The 22,645-nt window shown below is 44.4% G+C and overlaps 1 protein-coding gene and 2 long non-coding RNA genes across 9 annotated transcripts in view; 1 reads left to right on the forward strand and 2 right to left on the reverse strand.

Annotated features, from left to right (window-relative positions):
- Positions 1 to 354: 354 nt before the first annotated feature.
- On the reverse strand, positions 355 to 8,588 carry LOC129783082 (iron-sulfur cluster assembly 1 homolog, mitochondrial-like). Of its 4 annotated transcripts, XR_008745067.1 has the most exons (5): positions 8,167 to 8,454; positions 6,680 to 6,733; positions 4,796 to 4,901; positions 809 to 1,042; positions 355 to 766 (listed from the first exon to the last, which is right to left on the reverse strand). XR_008745067.1 is itself a non-coding variant. In XM_055792753.1 (4 exons), the coding sequence occupies exons 1-4, from the start codon at positions 8,350 to 8,352 to the stop codon at positions 894 to 896; spliced, it is 441 nt and encodes a 146-aa protein (XP_055648728.1). In that variant the 5' UTR covers positions 8,353 to 8,588; the 3' UTR covers positions 773 to 893. The 4 variants fall into 4 exon arrangements, 3 of the variants coding, with proteins under 3 accessions (XP_055648728.1, XP_055648727.1, XP_055648726.1); XM_055792753.1 differs by lacking the exon at positions 355 to 766 and having other exon boundaries at positions 773 to 1,042; positions 8,221 to 8,588; XM_055792752.1 differs by lacking the exon at positions 355 to 766 and having other exon boundaries at positions 773 to 1,042; positions 8,212 to 8,585.
- Positions 8,589 to 10,016: 1,428 nt separating this feature from the next.
- Positions 10,017 to 14,551, reverse strand: LOC129783084 (uncharacterized). Its single transcript, XR_008745072.1, has 2 exons — positions 14,294 to 14,551; positions 10,017 to 10,626 (listed from the first exon to the last, which is right to left on the reverse strand). It is a non-coding gene; the product is annotated as an uncharacterized LOC129783084 (long non-coding RNA).
- Positions 14,552 to 14,558: 7 nt separating this feature from the next.
- LOC129783083 (uncharacterized) overlaps positions 14,559 to 22,645 on the forward strand; it is a 111,191-nt gene continuing 103,104 nt past the window's right edge. For 2 of the 4 annotated variants that reach the window (XR_008745071.1, XR_008745069.1), the window contains exons 1-2: positions 14,559 to 14,872; positions 17,312 to 17,382. This is a non-coding gene — a long non-coding RNA (uncharacterized LOC129783083). Of the gene's footprint in view, positions 14,873 to 17,311; positions 17,383 to 21,654; positions 21,703 to 22,645 lie in introns of all 4 variants that reach the window. The other 2 variants (XR_008745070.1, XR_008745068.1) reach the window with 2 other exon arrangements.

Consider the following 22,645-nt stretch of genomic DNA (forward strand, 5'->3'; position numbering starts at 1 on the left):
CTAATGTCCTCCCACATTGCAGCGCCGATCTTATCCCAGGTTGTTAACTCAAAAGCCACACTCACTGAGGGAATCAGTCCTCGCTGCCGAGCCCATGACAGCAACTTTGTCAGGCTTCCCTCATCATAAGATAATCCTCTCCTAGAGACGATATGTTGGAGGAGCTTCACCCCTGCCGCTGCTTCTTTGCTCAGCATGGACCCCATCTCCTCCCTGACCACTCAACTGATCAGGGCGAGATACCAACAGTTGCGCGCGCATGCCTTCCCAGGCACTGGGGCAGTGCCTGCTACGGCCGACTTCTTCCGCCCCCTCTGAGCCACCTCTTCGCTCCTGGAAGCATGGACAAGAGGGTCCCTTTTTCAGGCACCACTTTATTGAAAGACTTACAGAAATTTATACTCTCAGCAAAAGATAAACACACTATACAGGCTTTGTTATGTAAAAAGTGATAGGTTAAAACTACTCGTTCCACACTTCCACCTCCCTTATGATTGGTCCCGGTGTGGTGCCCACACGCTGCTCCCCCCTTGTGCAGGCATCCTGTTTTTTCTCATCTTTCCGTACAACTCCCCCACCTCTCCACGAACACACAGCCTCCCTATCTCCCTTGGCCTTGCACATGTTCTTAACAACACCTGCAGCTTGTTAGGGCTGCGGCCTGTTATTACAACCAAGTTATTCCATCTGGATTGCCCATAATATGTCCGTTGTCTTCCAGCCACTCCACACTTAATAGCATCCACACTCTGCACAGCCCCAGCCACTCCACACTTAATAGCATCCACACTCTGCACAGCCTAAGTACCTGAAGAAAATGCACTTGCTTTTGAAAGCCACATATTCAGCAAGTGTTTTGTGGCTTTCAAAGTCAAAGTAGTCATCCTGAAATTTCAAACGTTAAAGCTTTCTCCACAGCCACATGTTCCTTTGATGTTTGGATTACTGAAGACAAATTCACTGAACAGTTTGTCTTCCACATAGTCCATTTCAGTTCTTAGAAGTGTCAGCTGTGCTTTCTTCTCAATAAAGATTCTAATCCCTTAAAGACAACAAAGAAAAAAAAAATTACGTACAGCAAAACCGTTCATCATTTACTTTGAAATGTTGTTCCAACCAGTGATAAAAGTGGAAGCCAAATACAAAAATATGTCAATAGAACTCATTTTCCCTAGCCTAAGATATGGCACTTTTTTTCTTCCTTCCCCCCCCCCCCCCCCCCCCCCCCCCCCAACTCTAGCTACAAAATTCTAGCAACAGTCTAGTGCTGGTATTTGTGTATATGTGCGCATTTATTTTCATTCAGATTTAAAATCACGATACCCAGAGCAATCAGTTGTAGAACTTGGATGTGGGTCTCAGCTTTGATACTTCCTTTCCCATGCATTATATTCAGTAACCCACTTTCTTCTACTGTTCTTAAAGCCTATGCATTCCTAAAAAAAAAAAAACCACCGAAGAACCCTTCTCTCATAAGGAATGTCCTTTGCTCTGCCAACATTATTAGATCTACATGAATTATTAGCAATATTGAATTCTATACCAAGGTAGCTGTGCGAACTTTTGAAGATATCATAACCTTTAAGGTGTAAGAATTAGCAGTTCATCTGCAGAACTAGAAAGATCTCCTTTTTCTAAAGTATGCAAAGTATCTACCAGCCTGGAAAGTTATTGAACTTTAAAACTGCAAGTATGGTATAAAGTGGTTAGTATGAATAGACTGCTTTAGCTGTCCATAAGACTAGGAAATAATAAAAATAAAAGTTTAAAAATAGTGTCAGTAGCAGCGACAAGAACTCATTAAGTTATAGGAGGGTGCTGGAAAGCTGTTTCATCATAGTAGAAGTTGAGATGGAACACTTTAGTAAAACAAGTCAAGTCTGTGGGCATCTAAGCACATTTTCCTTGGTCAACCTGGACAGTAATACACAGGGAAGGCTAAATCTAATGAGAGAGAACCTGAACCCTGAAGCAGAATCACAATTCTGTATTAAGCATCAGCACTTGCTAACTAAAAGCCAGGAGAATTGGGTTGGTACCCAAAGCCACCAGCTCACTGTGCTATATAAAAAGTTAGAGCCTTCAGTGGAAGACTGTCTAGAAGCAATCAAAGTAAAACAGAAGGGACACAGCCACAACTGAAACATCATCTGGCTTCAGAGATTAAGGCCTCTGTTGTGACTGAGGGAAACTGCTGTCATCTCCCTTAAGAACCAAGCCAGGAACTGCCTTCTGAAAAGTGTGTTTTCAGCCCTGTAAAGCCAGAGCAGCTCTGGAGGCAAGAAGAGGCAACTCTAGGATCCAGCTAAATCTGAAGTCAAGAAGCACCTGCAAAATTAGGTGGCAGTCCTGATCTCATCTACTCCATTTCAATTTAGTCATTTGCTGAAGCTCCTTAAAAAGTTATCTTAAAAAAAAGTTACCTAAAAAAAATAAATATTAAGATTTGGTCACAGATATTTTCAAGGCAGCTGGAATTTGAGCTCTGCCAAGCAGCATAGCTTCTGTAAGAAAGTAACTGTGATATCCTACTCTTATTCAAATCTCCTACTTTGCCACCAGCTGAAAAGTAATCTTTCTGGATGCAAACGCAGCACAGTTCAATAACGTATAAAAAAATTTAGCAAATTTTAGAAGAACAGAAGCCAAAACAAACATTATTATGCCTTCCTAAAAATTCATGCTTGACAAAAATATCACCAAGGGAAGGTTCCATAAAAATTGGAAAGATGTATGGAACTTTCAGTACTTTAACAATAGACCTACAACGGGACTACTCAGTGAAATTATCGGGCAGCAAGCTGTAGTGGGTTTGCGTGGCAAGGTTTTGGTAGCAGGAGGGGGGCTACAGGGGTGGCTTCTGCGAGAAGATGCCAGAAGCTTCCCCTAAGTCCCATGGAACCAATGCCAGCCAGCCCCAAGACGGACCTGCCGCTGGCCAAGGCCGAGCCAATCAGAGACAGTGGTAGCACCTCTGTGATAACATATTTAATAAGAGGGGAGAAGAAAAAAAAACCAAACAACGAACAACCCAGCAACTTCAGCTAGAGAGAGGAGTGAGAATATACGAGAGAAACAACTCTGCAGACACCAAGGTCAGTGAAGGAGGAGTGGGAGGAGGTGCTCCAGGCGCCGGAGCAGAGATTCCTCTGCAGCCCATGCAGGTCCACAGTGGAACAGATATCCATCTACAGCCCGTGGAGGACCCCACGCCGAAGCAGATGGATGCCTGAAGGAGGCTGGGACCTGTGGGAAGCCTGCACTGAAGCAGGTTTGCTGGCAGGACTTGTGAACTCGGGGGGACGGGACACGGGACGGGGACACCCACGCTGGAGCAGTCTGTTCCTGAAGGACTGCACCCTGTGGATGGGACCCACGCTGGAACAGTTCATGAAGAACTGCAGCCCGTGGGAAGGACCCATGTTGGAGAAGTTCCTGGAGGACTGTGCTCCGTGGGAGGGACCCCATGCTGGAGCAGGGGAAGAATGTGAGGAGGAAGGAGTGGCAGAAACAACGTGTGATGAACTGACCCCATTCCCTGTCCCCCTGTGCCACTCGGGAGGAGGGAGTAGAGAAATTGGGAGTGAAGTTGAGGTGGTGGTTTTGATTTTATTTCTCATTATCCTACTCTGATTTGAATGGTAATAAACTAAACCAATTTCCCCAAGTTGAGTCAGTTTTGCTCATGACTGTAATTGCCAAGTGATCTCCCTGTCCTTATCTCGACCCACAAGCTTTATATTATATTTTCTCTCCCCTGTCCAGCTGAGGAGGGGGAGTAATAGAGCAGCTTAGTGGGCACCTGGCAGCCAGCCAGGGTCAACCCAGCACACAATACCAACCTAAGAAAACAGTTTCAAACATAATGCTTAATTAAAATTATAGAATGCATTGTCACAAAATAACGTCAAGATCAAAAGCATAAAGGCATTTAAAAAAAGAAGTCGATTATAAGGCTAGCTATAGAAGATAGTTGGGAAAACTTTGCAAATAAAGCTTTTACTTTGTCAAGTACTTTTAGGTACATTAGTAAGGTATCCGTCTGTCCATGCCTTGTTCTGTATTCTCTCAGATATTTGCTATTGGCTGCCTCCAAAGACAGGAATAAAGGGCTAGGGCATTTATTCTGACCCAGTACAGAGGCTTTTTTGTTGTTATCATAGGGAACTCCAACTTATCCCAACATGGGCATGGAATGAAGGTTGGACCGAGGATATTGCTTGTTTCCTCTACTGTCGCGACGGAGGGAAGACACAGTCACTCAATATGAGTGATCAGCAGACTTTGTTTATTGTCCCTTACAGTCACCTTTTATGCCTTGTTATAATTAGCTCATACATATTACAAAAGTTAAGCTCATTATTGGTTAGTTGCCTAAATACCAAGCCCGCCCCTAGTTTCTCTTCTGTAGTTATCTGTTCCCACCTGCAACATTCTTTACCGACCACCATCTTCCTGTTATTGTGTAACAAAAACAGCCAAGGACAGTGTATTTTTGCTTTACTTCAGATAAGCTGAGTGCGATGTGCATTTTTGTCCAGCCAGCTGGACTATGTCTATGTGACCTTTTTCAGCTAGCCAGTTATCCACACTCTACAAAGCTGCAGATTTAGCTAACTGATTACTTCTACATCCTCACAACAGAAACCAAGGTGACAACTCCTATAACAGAGCACTAGAACCTCTTACAATAACTTGCTACTTTGAAGTCCTAACCTGTCCCTCGGCAAACTTGTAATTAGGTTATTCTTCCCACACACGCATGCAGTTTTTCTTTACTACATCAGAAACTCACCATCTTGAACTACATCTTCATCAGAGTCTCCCTTTGACTTTGTATATTCTAGTGTGTAAGAAAGTCCATTGCATCCTCTTGTACGAACACCTACTTTCACACCTACCTAAAATAAAACATTTATTTTTTTTTAACTTATTCTTGAACACCAAAATAAAAAAGCATGCAGAACAACAAAAAGCTGGCATTTCTTCTCCCTTGCCTCAAGGCCAGTGCTAAGGGGGGGGGGGGGGAAGTAAACTAGTTTAATCGATTAAAAGGTAACATTTTTTCCTCATATAAAATTGACTACCAAGCAGACATCAGATGTTTGCTACTGTGGACCAAGCCCTAAAGCATGTTGAAAACAAAACAAAACAAAGGATTAAAAAACCTCAACAAAGTAATGAACTGTTGACACTCCTTGGTGTTTGATCTCATAAAAGTCAAACCTCAGACAGATGTTTTTGTGACTTCAAATGGAAATGGATTCAGATGGTAATTCAGGCACTATTTTAAGATTGTTGAGAGTAACATAATTATGAGGTTGTGAGGCCAAGCCAAGGGCAGTTGCTAGATTTTTACATAACTCCTATAATGACCATCAGAAATCTACTACTTCAAAGTTCTGAAAACACTACTTTAAGATCTTCATTATCCACATTACCATTCACACTTAAAACTTAATCCTCTCCTTTTTGCAAGTAAGCTTATTGATTTACCGTGTTAATCAATACTAAAGCCCAACCTAGTCAATATGTTTGTGGATAATGGATAATTTGCAATTATCTAACATGACCCTGTAAATCAAACAGAACATCTATGCAAGAGCTGAGATAAGGCTGTAGAAGAGGTTGATACAGGCTGTTGAAAATGAACTGGAAAATTATTTGTGCACAAGGATCTTCCAAAAGTATCTATACCCCTTTCCACACACAAATGCTTTCAGTACATAATTTGAGAAGTATAATAATCTATGTAACCAATGTTATGATTAAAAACATATCAAAATGCATCACTTGATGACAAGTGGAATCTCAGACAAACAGCACTTGTTCTTTTCAGACTAAATACCCTCCTCTACAAGAAGGGCTAGAAATAATGGGTTGGAAAACATGAACACCATTTACAACAAGGGGGATGACTGATCTGCTAAGCTATAGGCTTTGGGCTTCTTTAGGATGGTTTAAAACATTAGAATTAAGTGTCTAGCTAGTTGCAGATGTGCAGGAAGCAAATGAAACAATGGGGTTTTATACAAAAGTTGAGGGAAATGGTCTTCTTGAACTAGTACTTGCTGTAAAGAAGAAAGCCTAATGCTTGCTTTTATAATGGTTAGAAAGCAAGACTGTGCACTCTTCCCAAGAAGAGAAGATTACATTCTCAATCAGCTATTTGTTGAAACACCAATTATTTTACAAAAAAAGACATTGTCTGGCAAATTTCCTAAGAATTATACCTTTTCCAAAGGGTATGGATCTAACATTATTATCTATTTCAAAACCAGAAAGCCTTCAAGAAATTAATAACATCTTAGTATCAACAGCTGAAGATCTCTAGCCCTACCAGAAGTCACCACTATGCCATACTAGAATAGTTGATTAAAATATGGCTTAGAAATATTTTTCAAGCTTAAGGTGGCTCCCCCCCCCCTTCAGTTTTGCCCATCTCAAAAGTAACTGTACAGTGAAAGGTCATTACAGTCCATTATTTTCTGCATTTTACTTTATATAGAAATGAAGCTCAATAGATAAACTTACACAGTCTCATCCAAAACAAGACACCATCATCTCCAAGTTTTTTAAGTGTTTATTTCAAGATGCTAGGTTAGCCAGAAATGCTTCATAATAACCAGCAGTGCCAATACCTTAGTATAATCTGCAAGATAGCCCTGTTTGCACTTACATGCTCAGGTTTATCTTTAAGAAGGTGTTTTATCTTCTGAGCAGCCGATGGGGTCTGAAAGACAGATAAATGCATACGCTTGACTTTAGTTTAAAAAAAATAAATTAAAATTCAAGTACGTTACACACTTTGTAATACATGCAAGTCACACACTGCAAATAAAAAGTTACTTTTGTAAACTAAGACAACATTTGATTGCACAATTAAGTTTTGTCTCCTATCCGCAGAGTCCACCGACAGCACCAACCATCGGACACTGTCAACTAGCCTTTCTTCTAGTTGAAACCAATGCCTCAAGAAACATACTGCAAAATTACTACAGCTCAATTAAACAGTTCTGTTCTAGTAAAAATGTCGTCATATATGCATTACAGAAAAAAAAAAATCAGCCAGGCACAGAAATGTTTATTCCCTTCTGCTCCCATTAACTTATGGGGGGAACTATGACTTTACAGAAGATAAACTCATAGTTCACATAGATCTATCTAGTTGCTGCAGAAATGCAAGACTACATACACAAAATATACATGAAAAAGCCCCCCTTACATGCTTACAAGTTTCCAAGATATTGAGTAAGGTGAAGCTTGTATTACTAGCAGATTCAAACACACAAAGAAAACTTCTACTAGGTTTACATTAGAATACCTTTTCTAGTTAGTGCTAATAGCTAATGTTCAGTTGCTACAAGATCACTACAATACAGGAATTACCTGCCCTGACTGAACTATAGACATACTTAGTCTGCCCCCATCAACGCAGAGGGCTGCACCTCCCTCTGGAGTAAGCCTTCCCAACTGTACATACGGCCTCTACAATACTGCCACAACTAGTAAATCCGCTTTCTCAATTAACACAGGCAACCTACTTGCCAGTTTCTGTACTGAATTTCCATTCTTCAGAATAAATATACTTCTTAGAGTGACTGTGCACCGGTCTTTCCCCCTTTCCCCACTGCCTGCCAGCAGTTATCAGGCCAGAGACCCGAGACAAACCCGCTTTCCCCAAGCATTGTCTCTACACAGGTGCAGATGAGGAAACACCAGAGTCTTCTCCTCACTGGGAGCACAAATGCCCCCGGCAAGCTCACAAGTGGGAATAAGTCCTTTCCGCTTCCTTGTAGTCCCTTCCTAGCGACCAAATCCCAACGCCAGCGCGCAGATGGCAACTACGGCCCTACACAGAGACATCGCTCAGAAGTGCCGGGCGCAGGTTCGCCTGCTGCTGGGCCAGTCGTGCAGCACCGCCAGCCACGTACAGAGGCTCGACAGCACGGCCCACGCCGTCCCACTGCCACTAGCAGCCTAGAGGCCTCAGCGTAGCATTTGTCTCGGGGCGGACAGAGAGTCAGGCTGAGGGAAACCCTTCAACCCTGCCCTGCCCGTGGCACAGTTCTAAGGCCCGCTCTCAGGACAAAGGCACAGATCAGAGAGGCCTGTGACCGGCATCCCATGGGGCAGGGTGGAGCCCGCCACGTCTCCAGCACTGACCAGGGTGAGGGCAGCGCGGGTAGCCTGGATCTTCCTCTTACTCACGGCCCGCACCGTAGCCCTCACGACAGACGAAGCCATGACCATCTCAGCCCCTTCCTCTCCCATCTGCCCTAGGCACAGCCGACATGACGCCACGACGCATAGCACGCTCCCTGCGCCCACCCCCATTGGGCAGCAGCCCATGATCGGCAACCAGCAACAGCCCTGCCTCCTTCCCCCGGCTATTGCCGAGAAGGAGCCGTGCCATCAACTGTTATAACCCCGCTGCCAAGTGGTGTGTACGTGCCTTTTTATTTTAAACTCTTGGATGTTGTGCACCCAGGAAAGGAAGGGCGGTGCACGCAGGAGGGCTGTTCGCAGAGATAAGCAGGCGGATGGTGCTGAGACTTCGCCAGGGGAGCAGGAGTAGGAAGCCCTTCCCTTTGGGCCTCCACTGGCAGTCCCGAGGGGAAGGCAGGGGGAGGGGAAAAAATAAAATCTCCCCTTTGATTTTTTTTCAGGAACAGCATCTAGCATCAGATACTAGTTTTTAACCCTATTCCACCCCCACCCCAGGCTCCCACTAAAATCAAATTAGTACATTTATGCTGCTCCAGGGAGCACTGAGGACATAGGAGCACATCTGAAATGCTTGTGCGCCAACACATGCAGTGTGAGAGACAAACAGGATGAACTGGAAGCGTTGGTCAGCTCCCAGAGCTCTGATGTCATTGGTATTAGTGAGACTTGGTGGAATGAGTCCCATGATTGGAGAGCTGGGATGGAGGGCTACAGGCTGTTCAGGAGGGATAGGCAGGGCAGGTGAGGTGGGAGAGTTGCACTGTATGTAAGGGAGAGGCGTGACTGTGCAGCCCTTACAGTTAGGGATGACAATACTTTAAACCTATATTTACCTTTAATCTACGAAGTTGAAACACAAGCAACACTTCTGCATCTCATTACTGGATGTAGTTTGGATAACGAACTCGTTGCATGCTTAGCCAGTTTTAAATAGCTTAATAGTAAATGTGCAGGTATTTTTTTTAATATACAGAATCATGCCACTCCTTTCTAACACCATGACTGAGGCATAGTACTTCCACCGCAAATATAAAAATCAAGATAGCAAATGTTTTAAAAAAGCTACATTTTTTAGAATCATAGAATGGTTTGGGTTGGAAGGGACCTTAAAGATCATCTAGTTTAGGGGTCCTCAAACTTTTTAAACAGGGGGCTGGCGCGTGGATGAAGTGGCAGGAGGTCATCTGCGGCTGCTTGGTTTCCCCCCCCCAACCCCCGGGGGGGGGGGGGGGGGGCGGGGGGTGTCTGTAAATACCAGAGGGCCGGATTGAGGACCCTGGGGGGCCGTATCCAGCCCACGGGCCATAGTTTGAGGACCCCTGATCTAGTTCAAAACCCCCTGCCATGGGCAAGGACACATTCCACTAGATCAGGTTGCTCAAAGCTCCATCTAACCTGGCCTTTTCTTTAGCTACACAAAATATATGCAACTTGTGCACATGTTCTCATCTAAAACACACCAGGGGGCGGGGGGGGGGGGGGGGGGGGGGGCAGCGCCCTTAAACCTTCTATCAGCCTGAAGCTGGTGTCAGTAATATGTATGCTTATAAACTGGAAGCTTCTGTATGAATGCAACTAATACATCATTTACAGTTTACCATGAAGATATGAAGAGCTTTACCTTCTTTTATGCCCTTAGTATGCTTCCAGTCATCACTCTGTGGTGACGCAGGTTGAGGCGGACTGAAAAGAAACACTATGTCTGCGTGGCTGGGTTCAGACAAAACGGCCTTTATTGTTTATACAAATATATACTCTTAGACAGTACATGTGTCAGACTCTGATAGGTTTTTGTGTCCTTCTTCTTGCTTGCTATTTGCTGTTGCTGTAGGTGCCCGTATGCTGCGGTTCTAAGTTCGGGTTCTTCACATCCTGTTTACATACCTGACAATTTGTGGCTGTCTTAAAGGTACACGGCTAAGTCTTTGAAGTCAACTAACTTGTCTGCAGACCCCAACACTGTTCACGCTGTTTCCTTATCTTCTAGAGGTTAGATCACATTCCTTTGTTTCTGTTTCATCCAGGTTTCTTCTCATACTCCCTCAAAGTTATTTTCCTCTTTGCTGTAGGATCACAGCTGCACATAGTCAAAGCAAAGTCATAGCTGTACATTGTCACTGTCAAACAACCCACTGTCTCCATCCTCTATAGTTGCTGACAGTGGAGTTGACCCTAAATAATAAGTCCAGCCGGTCTGGTTTTATGCACTGTAAATGCAAATAAGTTTATGCAATGTCAGTTAAGAAACCATAGCCAAATCTTGCTTCTCCTTGGGGCAGTTTCAGCCACAGAGGTTCACAGCAGCACAGGGTGCTCTCCACTGCTCAGTCAAGGTGTTTTCCTTGAGCCACAAAGCGAAGACATGGAAGTTTGGAACCAATACCTCCAATAGCATACCTATAATAGATAACCATGTCTGAAATAACTGCTTTTATAAATCTCAAAGTCATTGGCCACCCTCTCACCATCCAGGATCACACATGGGACTTACACAGGGCTAACAGGGTGCTGTTCCCTGCCCTATCAACAACTTCCTGCATGTTCTTGTACATGCCACACAGGTCAGTGTTTTTAAGGAATACTACACTTCTGGGTGTCCCACTTGTCATACTCAAGACCTCATTTTCAGGAGAGCTGAGAATCTAATTCTTCCATTCCCTTCAGTCTAATTTAGGGATGTTGGCTTATGCATTTACATAATTCCGCATCTTCTCAAAATTCCCCAAATGCTGTGTATTAGGAACACCACGGTGATCCTCTCTTTTATTCTTGCCTACTCTAAAGTCCACAAGCCCTTATATCACGTGTGCAGAAATACCCAGATGGCTCCCAGAGACATCAGGCCCATGCACAACTATTTCAATACTTCTGGTTTTTAGGCTCCAACCCTTGGTTGCAGGAACAGGGAGATCTGATCTGGCTCTGCAGAGTCAGCTCACACTTAGGGTTTATTAGCTCAGGCTTCAGAAGTCGCATAGATCTGTACAGAGTCTATACAGCTCTAGCGTGGATAAACCAGAGTCCAGATGAATCACCCTTGGGTAACTAGATGGGAATCAGTTGATCAGGAAGGGTTGCTGTTCCCTCATTGTTGAAAGAGCTCCTGCTGTCTGGATTCCCTCACAGACCACTGGGATTGTCCAGGGATCTCAGCTACCACCTCACAGCTCTGAACCATCACATCAGTCCCTCTTTTTTTCCTTCTGCATTCCTTGGTCAGTTATGGCTTTCTGGCATGTGTTTTGGACTGAGGAAGCAGGCTGCTTGTTCTCAGTCACTTCTGGGCCACCTATGCTAACTCTCTTTCCCCACCCTAAAAATCAAATACATTGGGACTGACCTAAACTTGTTATGAAAAAGGTTTTATCTGCCAGGTCAGCTTCTGCTTTTAAATTAAACACTTTGAAACTCCAGTAGTAGATGAGATCCAGGAATGAATCTGACTGAGCCCTTCATCCTGTGAGAGGATGCCCATGCAGAGCCCAAAGGCAGACAGTGAGGTGTCATAGACACAGATCCACGCGCGCTGCTGCTCCCAGAGTAGGGGTAGGGCCACAAAGATTAGCAGTGACCTCACTTCATTGTCTGAACTGAGAGAAGACCAAACAGTAAAACAAAAAGGAAAGTGATAAAAGCTATAGGTAATTATAATTTAAAGCATTTTTTTAAAACTTTTTAAAAACAGGGATTTCAACCTGTCAATTCAGCATCCCTTAAAGGTTCTCTGACAGACTGGGGACATCTCAAGTGCATTAAAACCTGCCCTGGAAGAGAAGTGTCACACACTGTAACAGTGACAAAATGGCACGACATAATGATGTCCAAAGACCTTTGTAGTTTCCCAGGGATGCAACACTACAGTGACACAATGTGGGGTGCTGCAGCTTTGGGACATGCTGCTTTGCCTTGAGTAGGGTGGCAATGCATAGAAGTGCCACAGAACATGCAGGGTGTCACTGGCAGGGTGATGACACCTCAGTGCAGGGGCAACGTGATGTAACCACAAGGCAAGCAGTACCAAGGAGGGGCTGTGCTGAACCCTTATGTCCCACCCAGCCCTGCAGGGTTACAGCTCTGCGGGGCATCCTGGAAGGAAACGAGCTGGGCTATGCATGGTGATGTAAAGTGTGGTAGTGCTGGGAATAGCGATGCCATTTTGGGTGACACTGTGGCACCCACTCAGAGCAGGGGCTGAGGGTGGCAGAGCCAGAGCGGGGCCACAGAGCGACGCTACCTCTATCGCCCCACAGCTCGAGGCACCGCAGTGATGCCATTCGGGGGTGACGTCACCAAGGCGCTATCACACAGGAGTGTGGAGCCGCCCTGCTACTGTAGAAGAATGGCTGCAGAAGCGTGGCCATGGAATCCCTGAGGGTCTGCACAATCCAGGCCTGGAATTAGAATTGTGCTGAAGTTATTGCGCTGAAGTTAACAAGAAAGTGGCCTTGATCTATTCTTGAATCCTAAGACCAAGTAACTTTATTGTAATAACAGGCCGTGGCTGTAACCAGCTGCAGCTGTTAGGGAGGACATGTGCAAGGCCAAGGGACATAGAGAACGGAATGTAGATAGAGGTGTTATCGATTTGTTAATAAGTTAAGATTGATTGACTTTATTGGATTGATTATTTGATTTTATAGAATTATTTTATAGAATAGAAATATAGAAGGATAAAAATATATTTTGAGGAAACTTTACAGCAGTTGCTTTACAGCAGTAATTAAATATATGTATACAAACTTTGGGATCCACAGTCAGTTGCGGATATGGAACTGGACGGGCTGTTTCCCACATATCAACCCTTAGTCTAGTGCAATGCTGAGTGCCTGGTCACCTCCTACTAAACACCTCTATGTCTCAAGCACTCGGTAATTTGCAAATCAGGTAAAAGATGTGTTAGGCTGCAAGGAAAAATTCTCGCTCCAGAAAAGGCATCAGGAAGTAAAAGTTAATGGAGTATCTGCTTTGTTTTGTTGTCACTTCAACAGGTTTTCCTTTTCAAGCAAGAAACACAGAATTCAGTTAAACATGGCTTATTACGTCTGATATTCTGCAAACATGGATTCCTGACCTGTGTTATCGATTTGTTAATAAGTTAAGATTGATTGACTTTATTTGATTGATTATTTGATTTTATAGAATTATTTTATAGAATAGAAATATAGAAGGATAAAAATATATTTTGAGGAAACTTATAATTGCTCAGTAAAAGCTGCTATGAGACCCTCTGTACATCCTGTACCAAGGCCAGAAGAATGGGCTGGAATCATTGTTGAAACTTAGGTAATAATTTAGGGTTTGAAAGGTTTCTTTGTATCTGACCAGTCTTCTGATGTAGAAAGTGTATTGAGATGTCAGAATATGAGATTAATGGAAATTGGGAAGAGTCGACTGGAACAGCTTGCAGTTGCCTGCCAAGAAACCGTGAACTTTAGTAAAAGGTAATTCCGGCAGGGGGAGATCGCGACCACCGACTCACATACCACCTACCCAAATCGTACCCCAGACCCATTTCTAGACCTTTCTAACCTTTACTGCGCAGAATCGGATATAGGAGGAGAGTATGTTAATGATTTACTGGAAATATTATGATTATGCATGAATATTTAATGAATATGAATGAGTATGTTCTATTTTGTATGTGTCTGATTTTGAGACTTGGTGTGCGTTGATCGTGAGAGGACTCGCTCACGCACCCGGCCGTTAATAAAGAAGTGTCTGCTTATCTACATCACATTGGTGTCGATAAGTTCTTCATTCCGAGATTTCGGTAACAGAAGGAGTAACAAACCACAAGGCTAAAACATAGCTAACGCAAATAGCTGCATGGACAGAATGCTTGTTCCAATCATGATAAATAGTGGTGTGTGAGCAGCGCGTGCTTCGGGGCTAATAACTAATTATATGTTTGCTTTGGGAACATGCTTGTGCATTGAGGCTATATAAGAAATGTTTAGAAGCCAATAAAATTGAGCAAGATGCATAACTCATATTGAGTAGTCTCTTGACTCCGGCGGACCCCTCTCCCAACATGCTACGATGTCCGCTTGGGACAAACCCTTACCTGCTGGTGCCTGGTGCCTGTCGCCCACTTTGGCTGACATGGCGGCTTCCGCAGCAGCTCCCCGCCACCAGTCGCTCCTGACAACTTCGCACCCTCCCAGCCAACCACTGTCCGGAAGTTGATAGCGGCAACCACGGGAACGCGCCGGAAGCGGTGTGCGGTTAATTCGGCCGCAGAACGCCGACGGCGCTGGCTTTTCCTTTCCTCCCACTTCCCACCTCCTACCGAAGTGTCCCAGCTCCCCCCGAGGGAGGGAATGGTACGTCCTGGTAGCAGTAGGGCGAGTGCCGCGGGGGACCGAGCATCTGGCCTTTGGTATTATTGCCAGAGGCCTCACCCTCTTCATGAATATGAAAACATAGGGCGGAGCGACCGGGCCCGGAAGTGGCGCGGCTGAGTCACTTCGGCGGCGAGGATGAGGTAGAACTTGTGGTAGGTGGTGTCGTCGTTGTCGTCTTTCGGCGCTTGAGGAGTTTCACTGCGTTTGCTCTTCTTTCTTCCTGCCTTGCCTCCACCATCATGATGGAGGAGATAGACCGGTTCCAGGTGCCTGCCGTTCAAGCCGAGATGCAGCTGCTGGTGAGGGGCGGGTGGGGTTGCGCACGTTCCCGGGAGTCGCCGCCTTGCCAAGGGGCTGAAGGACGGTGGCGGTGCTGTGGGGGGGCCTTCGCGCCGCGATTGTTATGTAACGGCCATCCCGGGGCTGTCCCTACCGGCGGCTTCCGTGTTATCTCGGGGCGCCCGTGGTTCCGGCTTTCTGCTTGGCTCTTCCGTTCTGCTCTTCTCCTTCGGCATCTCCCTGTTGGTAGCAATGGCAGGAGCCGTGCGCGGGGCAGCGGCAGCCGGACGGTAGTGGCTCTGCTCCTGCCTCGGTTGAAACGTCGCTTCTCCAAACACGTCGGCATCCTGGAGCGCCTTGGCCTGGCTGGCGCATTGGGCGGGTGTTTCCCGCCGCCTTAGGGGGTGGGGAGCGGTGATATGACTGAGGAGTCTGTCCGGGGATGGACGGGCAGCCAGAGCAGCTGGAGGCGCAGAGGACTGGTGGGATTTTAGTTGACTCTTACAATATACGTGAGATCTGGGGGAAGAATTAGGCCGCGTTTGTGCGCAGTCCGGCCTGAGAGGTGCTCCCCAGGGATGGGATGCATGCGCAGGATGGGTGTGAAATGCGTGTCTGGTCTAAGTTGTGGTATAAAGCTGCCGAATGCTTTTTGTGGCTGATTTTATAGCCATTGCTCTTAATGCAAAGCTGCTATTAGATACTCGTGTGGAAAATTCAGGTGTTATGCAAAGAAACATCTCTGCCAAATTACCGTTTTGCTCACATAAAATTCTTAATGTAAAACTACAATCTGTGATGGGTTGTATTTTGGGTTTTTTTCCCCCCATGCCAGGGCATGTGTTTTTCAGGATGTTTTTTTCATTTTGTAGACACAATTATGCTCAGTTAACTTGCTTTGAAGAAGTTGACATGATGATTACACTACCTACCATATGGGGCCCTGGGGAATCTTGCCGCAAAAGGAAGTATACAGGCTTGTGGGACTTTGTGGCTGCATAAATGGGCAGGTAGAGCAGTTCTGGGCTCTTAGTAGCTTCTGAAATGACACTTATGAAGAAAGGCCAACTGACTGGCAGCCATGGGAGATACTAGATCATCACCAGGTAGTTCAAGACTTCTTGTGAGCGTGTAGCTGCTTTGCTTTGATGCTACAGTCTTGCTTGTGTGTGGTGTGCCCCAGCTGCATTCTGCAGAACACTTGAATGTGTTTATCCGTTTATGTTTCTCAGCTGGGGAAAGGTTCCCTTGTGTGTTCCTCTCCATTTACTCCAGTCTGCCTCACTCTCTGCTTGAAGGTGCATTGTTATGTGTAACCTGGAACCTGTTGAAACAGTTCACTTTGGCATTAAAGTGAAAGCTGGATAATGGGCTGACTCACTCAAGATGTTGATTCCCTTTGGCACCTGGAGTAAGCGAATTCCATCTCAGCATCTGATTGCGTGAGACAGTGATATGAATATTTGGAAAAGTGGAAAGAACCATAATGAAATACTTGTACGGATCCTTTTGACAGCAGGTGACAATAGGTTATTGACAGGTTCATGTTAGCACTTGAAGATACTACTGAGATTTATAGTATATTAAACTGTACATTATTTAGAGTTGATGTACCAATCCTTGGTTTCTCGTTGCAGCTAGTGTTTGCAAAAAGTTGAGAACAAGATAATTGTCTTATGAATGGAAAGACTCTCCTATGAAGGTCTATAAACTCAAATTACCCCTCAGTGGCAAGAAACCCACTTTTCTTATGGTGGGAGCGTTGAAAAACTGTGAAAATATTTTTAGTTTAGAGGTGGTTGTTTTGGTTTTTTTAACTTCCAACCTTTGTGGTGGGGAAGAAAACTGTCCATAAAAGCTCATGTAGACTTGTTGCATGCCCTACTTGTGTGGTTTTTGTCAAGCAGAGGCAGCAGATGTGATAAGGTTGGCCCTCTTTATTCATGTTTCGGGCAGCAGACACTGTAGTGAGATTAGCAAGTTTGGAAAAGCTGTTGGCAGACAAAAAAAAAAAAAATACACATAAGTATTTTTTAGAAACCCCATGATAGTAGTAGAGTGATACTTTAAAGTCAGTCACAGAGAAAAACCCTCAAAGACTTGAAGTTTTAGAAGGCAGGCATTCTTTATTACAGTGCTGGGAGCATGCAGTACACCAAGCTACTCAAGGGTACACATTATATACAGTAGAGTACTTGCATATTCATAGTACGTTACATATTCAGTTACGTACAGGTTTGGTTACAAGTTTCTCACTTCTAATGCAAACTAGTGCGCTCGCTATTGGAGTTTTTTACCAACTACCCATGCTCCCCAAGCAAAGGTTTGCCCTCTTGTGGGGTGGGTGTGGGTATCGAGTTGGAGGTCACAATCTCCCACTATCGCAAGTACCTTTGTCTTCTTTCTGCATAATTTACATGATGGGTATTCTTATCATTATCTGCTCTTTGTTTCTCAAGGTCGAGTCCCTTGATTAGAAGTCCTTTCATTCATCAGTTTTGACGACTTGAGGTGGTAGGTACTTGAGAAGGTGTCTCATCTAATGACTTGAGAGGGTGGGTCAGCTTGACCCAAACTTTGTGCACAGCTTTGTTTAATGCCAGCAACCTCCCCTTAACAGGATACTTTGACATAAATGTACATACAGTGGCATCAAGAGGAGTGGAATTGGCATGTGCATGCACATTTGCAGGGCTGTGGAGTGACCAGAACCCAAAGAGGTTGTCTGGTCCAGCCCTGCTGTCGCAGGGTAGGATGGTATATTATGCAGCTGTGATAGTGAGTTTAGGAAGTAGGTTTCCTTCCCTTTTTCACCAGCCAAGAATTAGGAAATTTTCACGAAGGGATTTAACACTTGCATTTAAAGAATACTCTGAACCTTTGCTTTGGTGTGTTTTGGGTTTTTTTTGTTTTTTTTTTGTTTTTTTTTTTTTACTAATGGAGTTCACAGTGAAATGTGTATGTGAGGGGCTGTTGCTATGACTGGATGTGTGGGATTCTTCTGCGTACCTGGAAATGCTGGCATTTGGCTCATAAGTGGGACAGAAAAAGTCTGGTATAACGCTTCCCGTGGCTTTGTCTGCTTTGTAACTCTTGGCCTGTATCTTGCAAGTAGGGACTGGATGCTTGCAAGAATCCTTGCAGTACAGAAGCCAGCTGGGGTTTATCATAGTACTTTGCTTGGGTAACACAATTTTGCCCAATATTGCTGCTTTGTTCTATTACAGTTACCATTTGTTGTCCCCCCCATCCAACGCTTTTAAGTGTAGAATAATCTTAGCATCTTGGGACTTCCCCCCCCCCCCCCCCCCCCCAGTATGAAAAGCTTTCAGTTCCACTTGGTCTCAGACAGGTGGGTCATCCATTGTTGAAGGCCAAAGGAGTCTGGCAATGTTTTCCCCATCCAAAGATCTGAGGTGGAAGTCTGTTTTCCAGGTGTAACCTGAGAGCTGTTGTGAACTGCCTCTAAAGCTATCAAACTGTTTTGAAACATGATCCCCTGCTGAAAGCAAATAAAGTCCCTTGCCTGTTCTGAAGTGCATACACTATAAGAAATGCTTTTTCATCCTGTTTAGGCTGGAGGGTGTCCTAGGAGAGCACAATTTCCTCTGAGCCTGGCTAGTATCCGGGGGCAGTGTGAGAAGGGCCCTGAAGTGAAGTTTGTGAAGCTAGGCTTTTCTTGAAACTCTTGAAAACTTTGTGTTCTTGACCAGCATGCACACTTTTGAATGTCCTGTTCATCTGCATAGATAACACTTTATCTTAGCTTCTGATGTCTTCATGCTGAAATTTAGGATAACTGCTGGAGATCTGCCTAAAACCATCTGACAGACAGGTCTGCTGATCTGCTACTGTTCAAAATTAAGATGGGTATGGTTGTTAAATGCTGAAGGGAAACCTTTCTCAGAAAGTAGCCTGAAGCCTTTCTGAGCCCCTCAGCCTCCAATCCTGCCACACAGCCATTGATCAGCTGTCTGAAATCCTCCTGAGCCTGTCTCTAGCATACATCAAGTACTGGTTAGTGTTTGATGGCAAACTGACAGGTGATGGTGTTGGATCACATGTTGCTCCTATACAGTGATGCAGGCAGTTTCTGTTCTTAGCACAAAAATGGAAGTAGAATAAAAGTGCTCTTGCCCACATGGCACCAGTATGACTTTTCCTAAGAAAAAGCACCTGTTAAAGTGCAGCAGCTTCTCAGAAGTTTGTGGCAAAGCTCCTCCGACTTTGGCTTGCTTTCTGAAAGTGGCAGGTGTAATGCAGTATTTTAGTTTTCCAATTCTATGCTCATGTGAAAAGTGGGAGCTTTTTCTGGAGAAATTGGGTCGATGGTTCTTATATCTCATTCTGAAGCATTGTGGCCAGGCTGGTTCCTTGCAGATGTTTGCCAGGCTGTGGGACCTTGGGTTGGTAGCTCTAGTTGTGATGACTATAGCTGACCTAAGGATTTTGCTTAGCCACATCCTGCAGTGAGGTTGTTGGTTTTCTAGCTGAGATGCCAAATCTGTGCTGCTACTGGAGGTGTAAATTTTCCAAAAACTTGGAAGGTACAGAAGATACATTTCTATATAGCTTTTTTTCTTGAACATTAGGAAAGAAAAAACACAAAAGAAAAAACTAAACTAACTATTAGATGCTTAGTTTTTAAAAAATGAACTATCTTTAGTCAGTGGACAGTATGAGCATTGAACACGCTTATAAAATCTGTGTTCTTTATTTTTGGAAAATATTGACTGTCTCATCCTAGGAAAGTTGTGCTATGTGTCAAGATCTTTCTTTTTGTCTGATGCATCCCTGAAATGGGGAAAAACATGAAAACAGAAAAGCAAGAGTAACTAAGAAGCAAAAAGAAAGGTTATACCTGTAGGGCTTAGAAAGGGTGTGTTAATATAACATTAGGTCCCTAGTGTAGATACACAAGAAACTCATCTTTCTAGAAGGAAAAAGCTTCTAAAATGAAAACGTCATTCCTATGTATATTCATTGTAATGTAACCCAGGGGTTACACAGCTATATGTTTTGTAAATGCCTACAGTACATGAGACTTGTAAAGTTGCAGTACTATGGGTTCTGAAATTAAACTGATTCAGATAGTACTGCTTTTAGTTATACAGCCTGTTTTGATGTGCTGCTGTGTCGTTTATAGCAGTAGCCTAAAAATGACCCCCTTGCATACTTCAGTTCTGTCATTTGGGTTGTTTTGTTGCTCCCCTGCCCTGTATCAGGCCTTAGGTGCAGAGGTATAGGATCATTTTTATTATCCCCCCAGGCCAGGGAGAAACTCCAGCAGAGATTCCAGCACGGGCTCCTGGACAGCTGTGGTGAGGGATGCGGCTGCTGTTGCTAGAGGATGACTTATCAGGACACAGGAGCATGTTCTGGCTGGCACTGTCTCTGCAGGCATGCTGTTTCTTCTTCGCTTCTTGGCACAAAATCTTATATGTAGTTGTTCTGTCAGTATTTCTTGAGTGAAGAAAGGTGTTTAAGAAGGGGCACTGAACTTTATAAAGAATTAAATGTGCAGTCTCCTCTTGGGATTCTTCCATAACTCCCGGGAGCTTGATATATTAATATCTACTCGGACACCAACTTCTGCTACAGGAAATAGCCATATATTCTCTTTGCCAGTTGATAGTGGCAGGTCTGTAAGAAGTCAGATGAGGAGTGAAATGCTAGGGTGAGAGAGGAGAACAATGCATACTGTTCAATTCTGAAAGCTTTCATTCAAGGAAACCCCTCAACTTACCCCTGGGGAATGTAAGGCATATACAGCCTCTCTGGAGTTGCATCTTCCTTGCTGTGAAATTGAAGACTGAACCTGATAAGGAAAGGAGGGGACTCCATCATTGGTTTGATCTGTGGGGCAGGAGACTAAGATGGGAGCTGGCTAATGGCAGGACTGGAAGTCAGTAAGTCATGATGGTGTACCTGTTTTTTCCAGACATTTTAAGGTCTTGGCTGGAGTAGTTGTCTTTTTGCTTCTATGCAGATCAGTTATCTGTCACTTTCCACAGACTCTGTAGAAATGCATCTCCACTTCCCCTCACTTGCATATACCATGCATCTTTGGTGAAGTCTTGTGCCATTTTGAATATAAGGTCTCTGAGGTTATTCTGTGTCTGTCGCTATAAAATTGACATTGTAGCGCTGCAACCACTTGCAACTAGTAAAGCTGTCAGTTCCAGCTCTAACCCTGTGTATTCTCCCTGACTGTTAATCTTCTCTCTGAGGCTTAAAGTGTAATCTTGTACAATGGATTGGTGTCTGTTTTGGAATATGTAAGCAAGCATTTGCTTCTCTGCTTTGAAGATAGCAAGTTGGAGCAAACGAAATTCTAGATGGAAATTTTCTTCAGTTCTGAAGAGTACCTGCTTTTGGACATACCTGCCATGGATTCACAGGATAACAAGGTTTATCGCTTCTCTGGGAAGAAATGTTCTCTTTGATATGTACCGAGTATACTGGCTATATCCAAACTGCTTTTACTAAGTGAGTTGCAAGGCCCTCTTAGTTGGGGATTAAGAAAAGTTTGTTATTTTTACTAGTAAAGCTGAAGGGAGGGAATGTCTGTTTCATTCATTAAGATTGCTGCAGGCATTGGAAGAGCTTTTGAGCTGGGATGAGATGGCCTGCTTTGGTGGTGGCCTTTCCTGTTTCTTGCTTTCAAACAGATCTCTTATGGTTGGCCAGCAGTAGATCTATTTTTACCTGGTGGACTGAGTATCTTTAGCTTCCTTAAATGCAATTATTTTTGTATCTTCATTGCTTCTTCATTTCGTTCCTTGTCACATCCCACCTACAGGAAGGGGAGAGTGACTCAGTCCGCACCAAGGGGATTTGCGAATCTAAGGTGAGATAACACTCAAGGTCCACACGTAAGCATCAACATTAATGAAACAAACACTCAGTAAATGTTGACCCTTTCACAATTATATCCAATCAAACTATGCGGCTTTATGAGAAGTTGAGGTAGGCCTTTATATTACTTAACAACTTTAAGAGAAGAAGGGGAGGGTGGGGGGGAGAGGGATCCAGGACTGGTGATCCAGCGTCAGACCTGCCAACATGGGTGTTCAGTGAAGAGAACACCCCAGAGGCTTGCACGTGCCCCTATTTATTTGCACCAGTCCCTGGACTTCTGGAACTTTCTCTCTCCCCAGTTCCAGGAGTGGTTGAGACAGCAGTCAGTCAAGGGAAGTGACACCAGCTGTCGTGTGTCCTGCCTGTCATCCCATCCCGTGTTTTCCCCCTCCCCCCGACTGCCTGTTGCTACCTCTGGAGCCTTCTTTCTGGATGTTGCCTGGACTCACAGTACAGTCATTTGGGTCTTGTCCCTTACACCACCTCGTGGCTCAAACGCTCCAAGGCCCTCTTGAACAGTGGTGATCTGAACATATCCTATTGAAGGCGAGAGAGTAAACAGCTAGTCGGGCACCTTATTGCAGCTTTACTAAAGCCTCCACTAATCAATACCCCAAGTTTAAGTTTGAGCAAACTTGAGATCCATGAGGTAGGGTTCCAGTCCACCTTCCATTCATTCTGTAACATTGATTGGAACCCGTCTCCCATCTTGGCTGTGACTTCCTGCATCTTTTGATGTGTTTTCTTGATTGTGGTTGTGGCATTGTGTATGGTAACGCAGCATTCTCCAGCTGTATGCTTCAGCACTCTGCACACACCTTGTTCTTTGGCTAATGGCATGTCCAGAGCTAGACGATTCTGCGAGGCCATCTTTGATGCCTGTTGAACCTGCAAATTTAATTCTCAAAAAGCATGTGCAGTCCGCTTAGTGT

Source organism: Falco peregrinus, chromosome W (assembly GCF_023634155.1).
Source record: "Falco peregrinus isolate bFalPer1 chromosome W, bFalPer1.pri, whole genome shotgun sequence".
In the NCBI taxonomy this organism is placed as follows: Eukaryota; Metazoa; Chordata; class Aves; order Falconiformes; family Falconidae; genus Falco; species Falco peregrinus.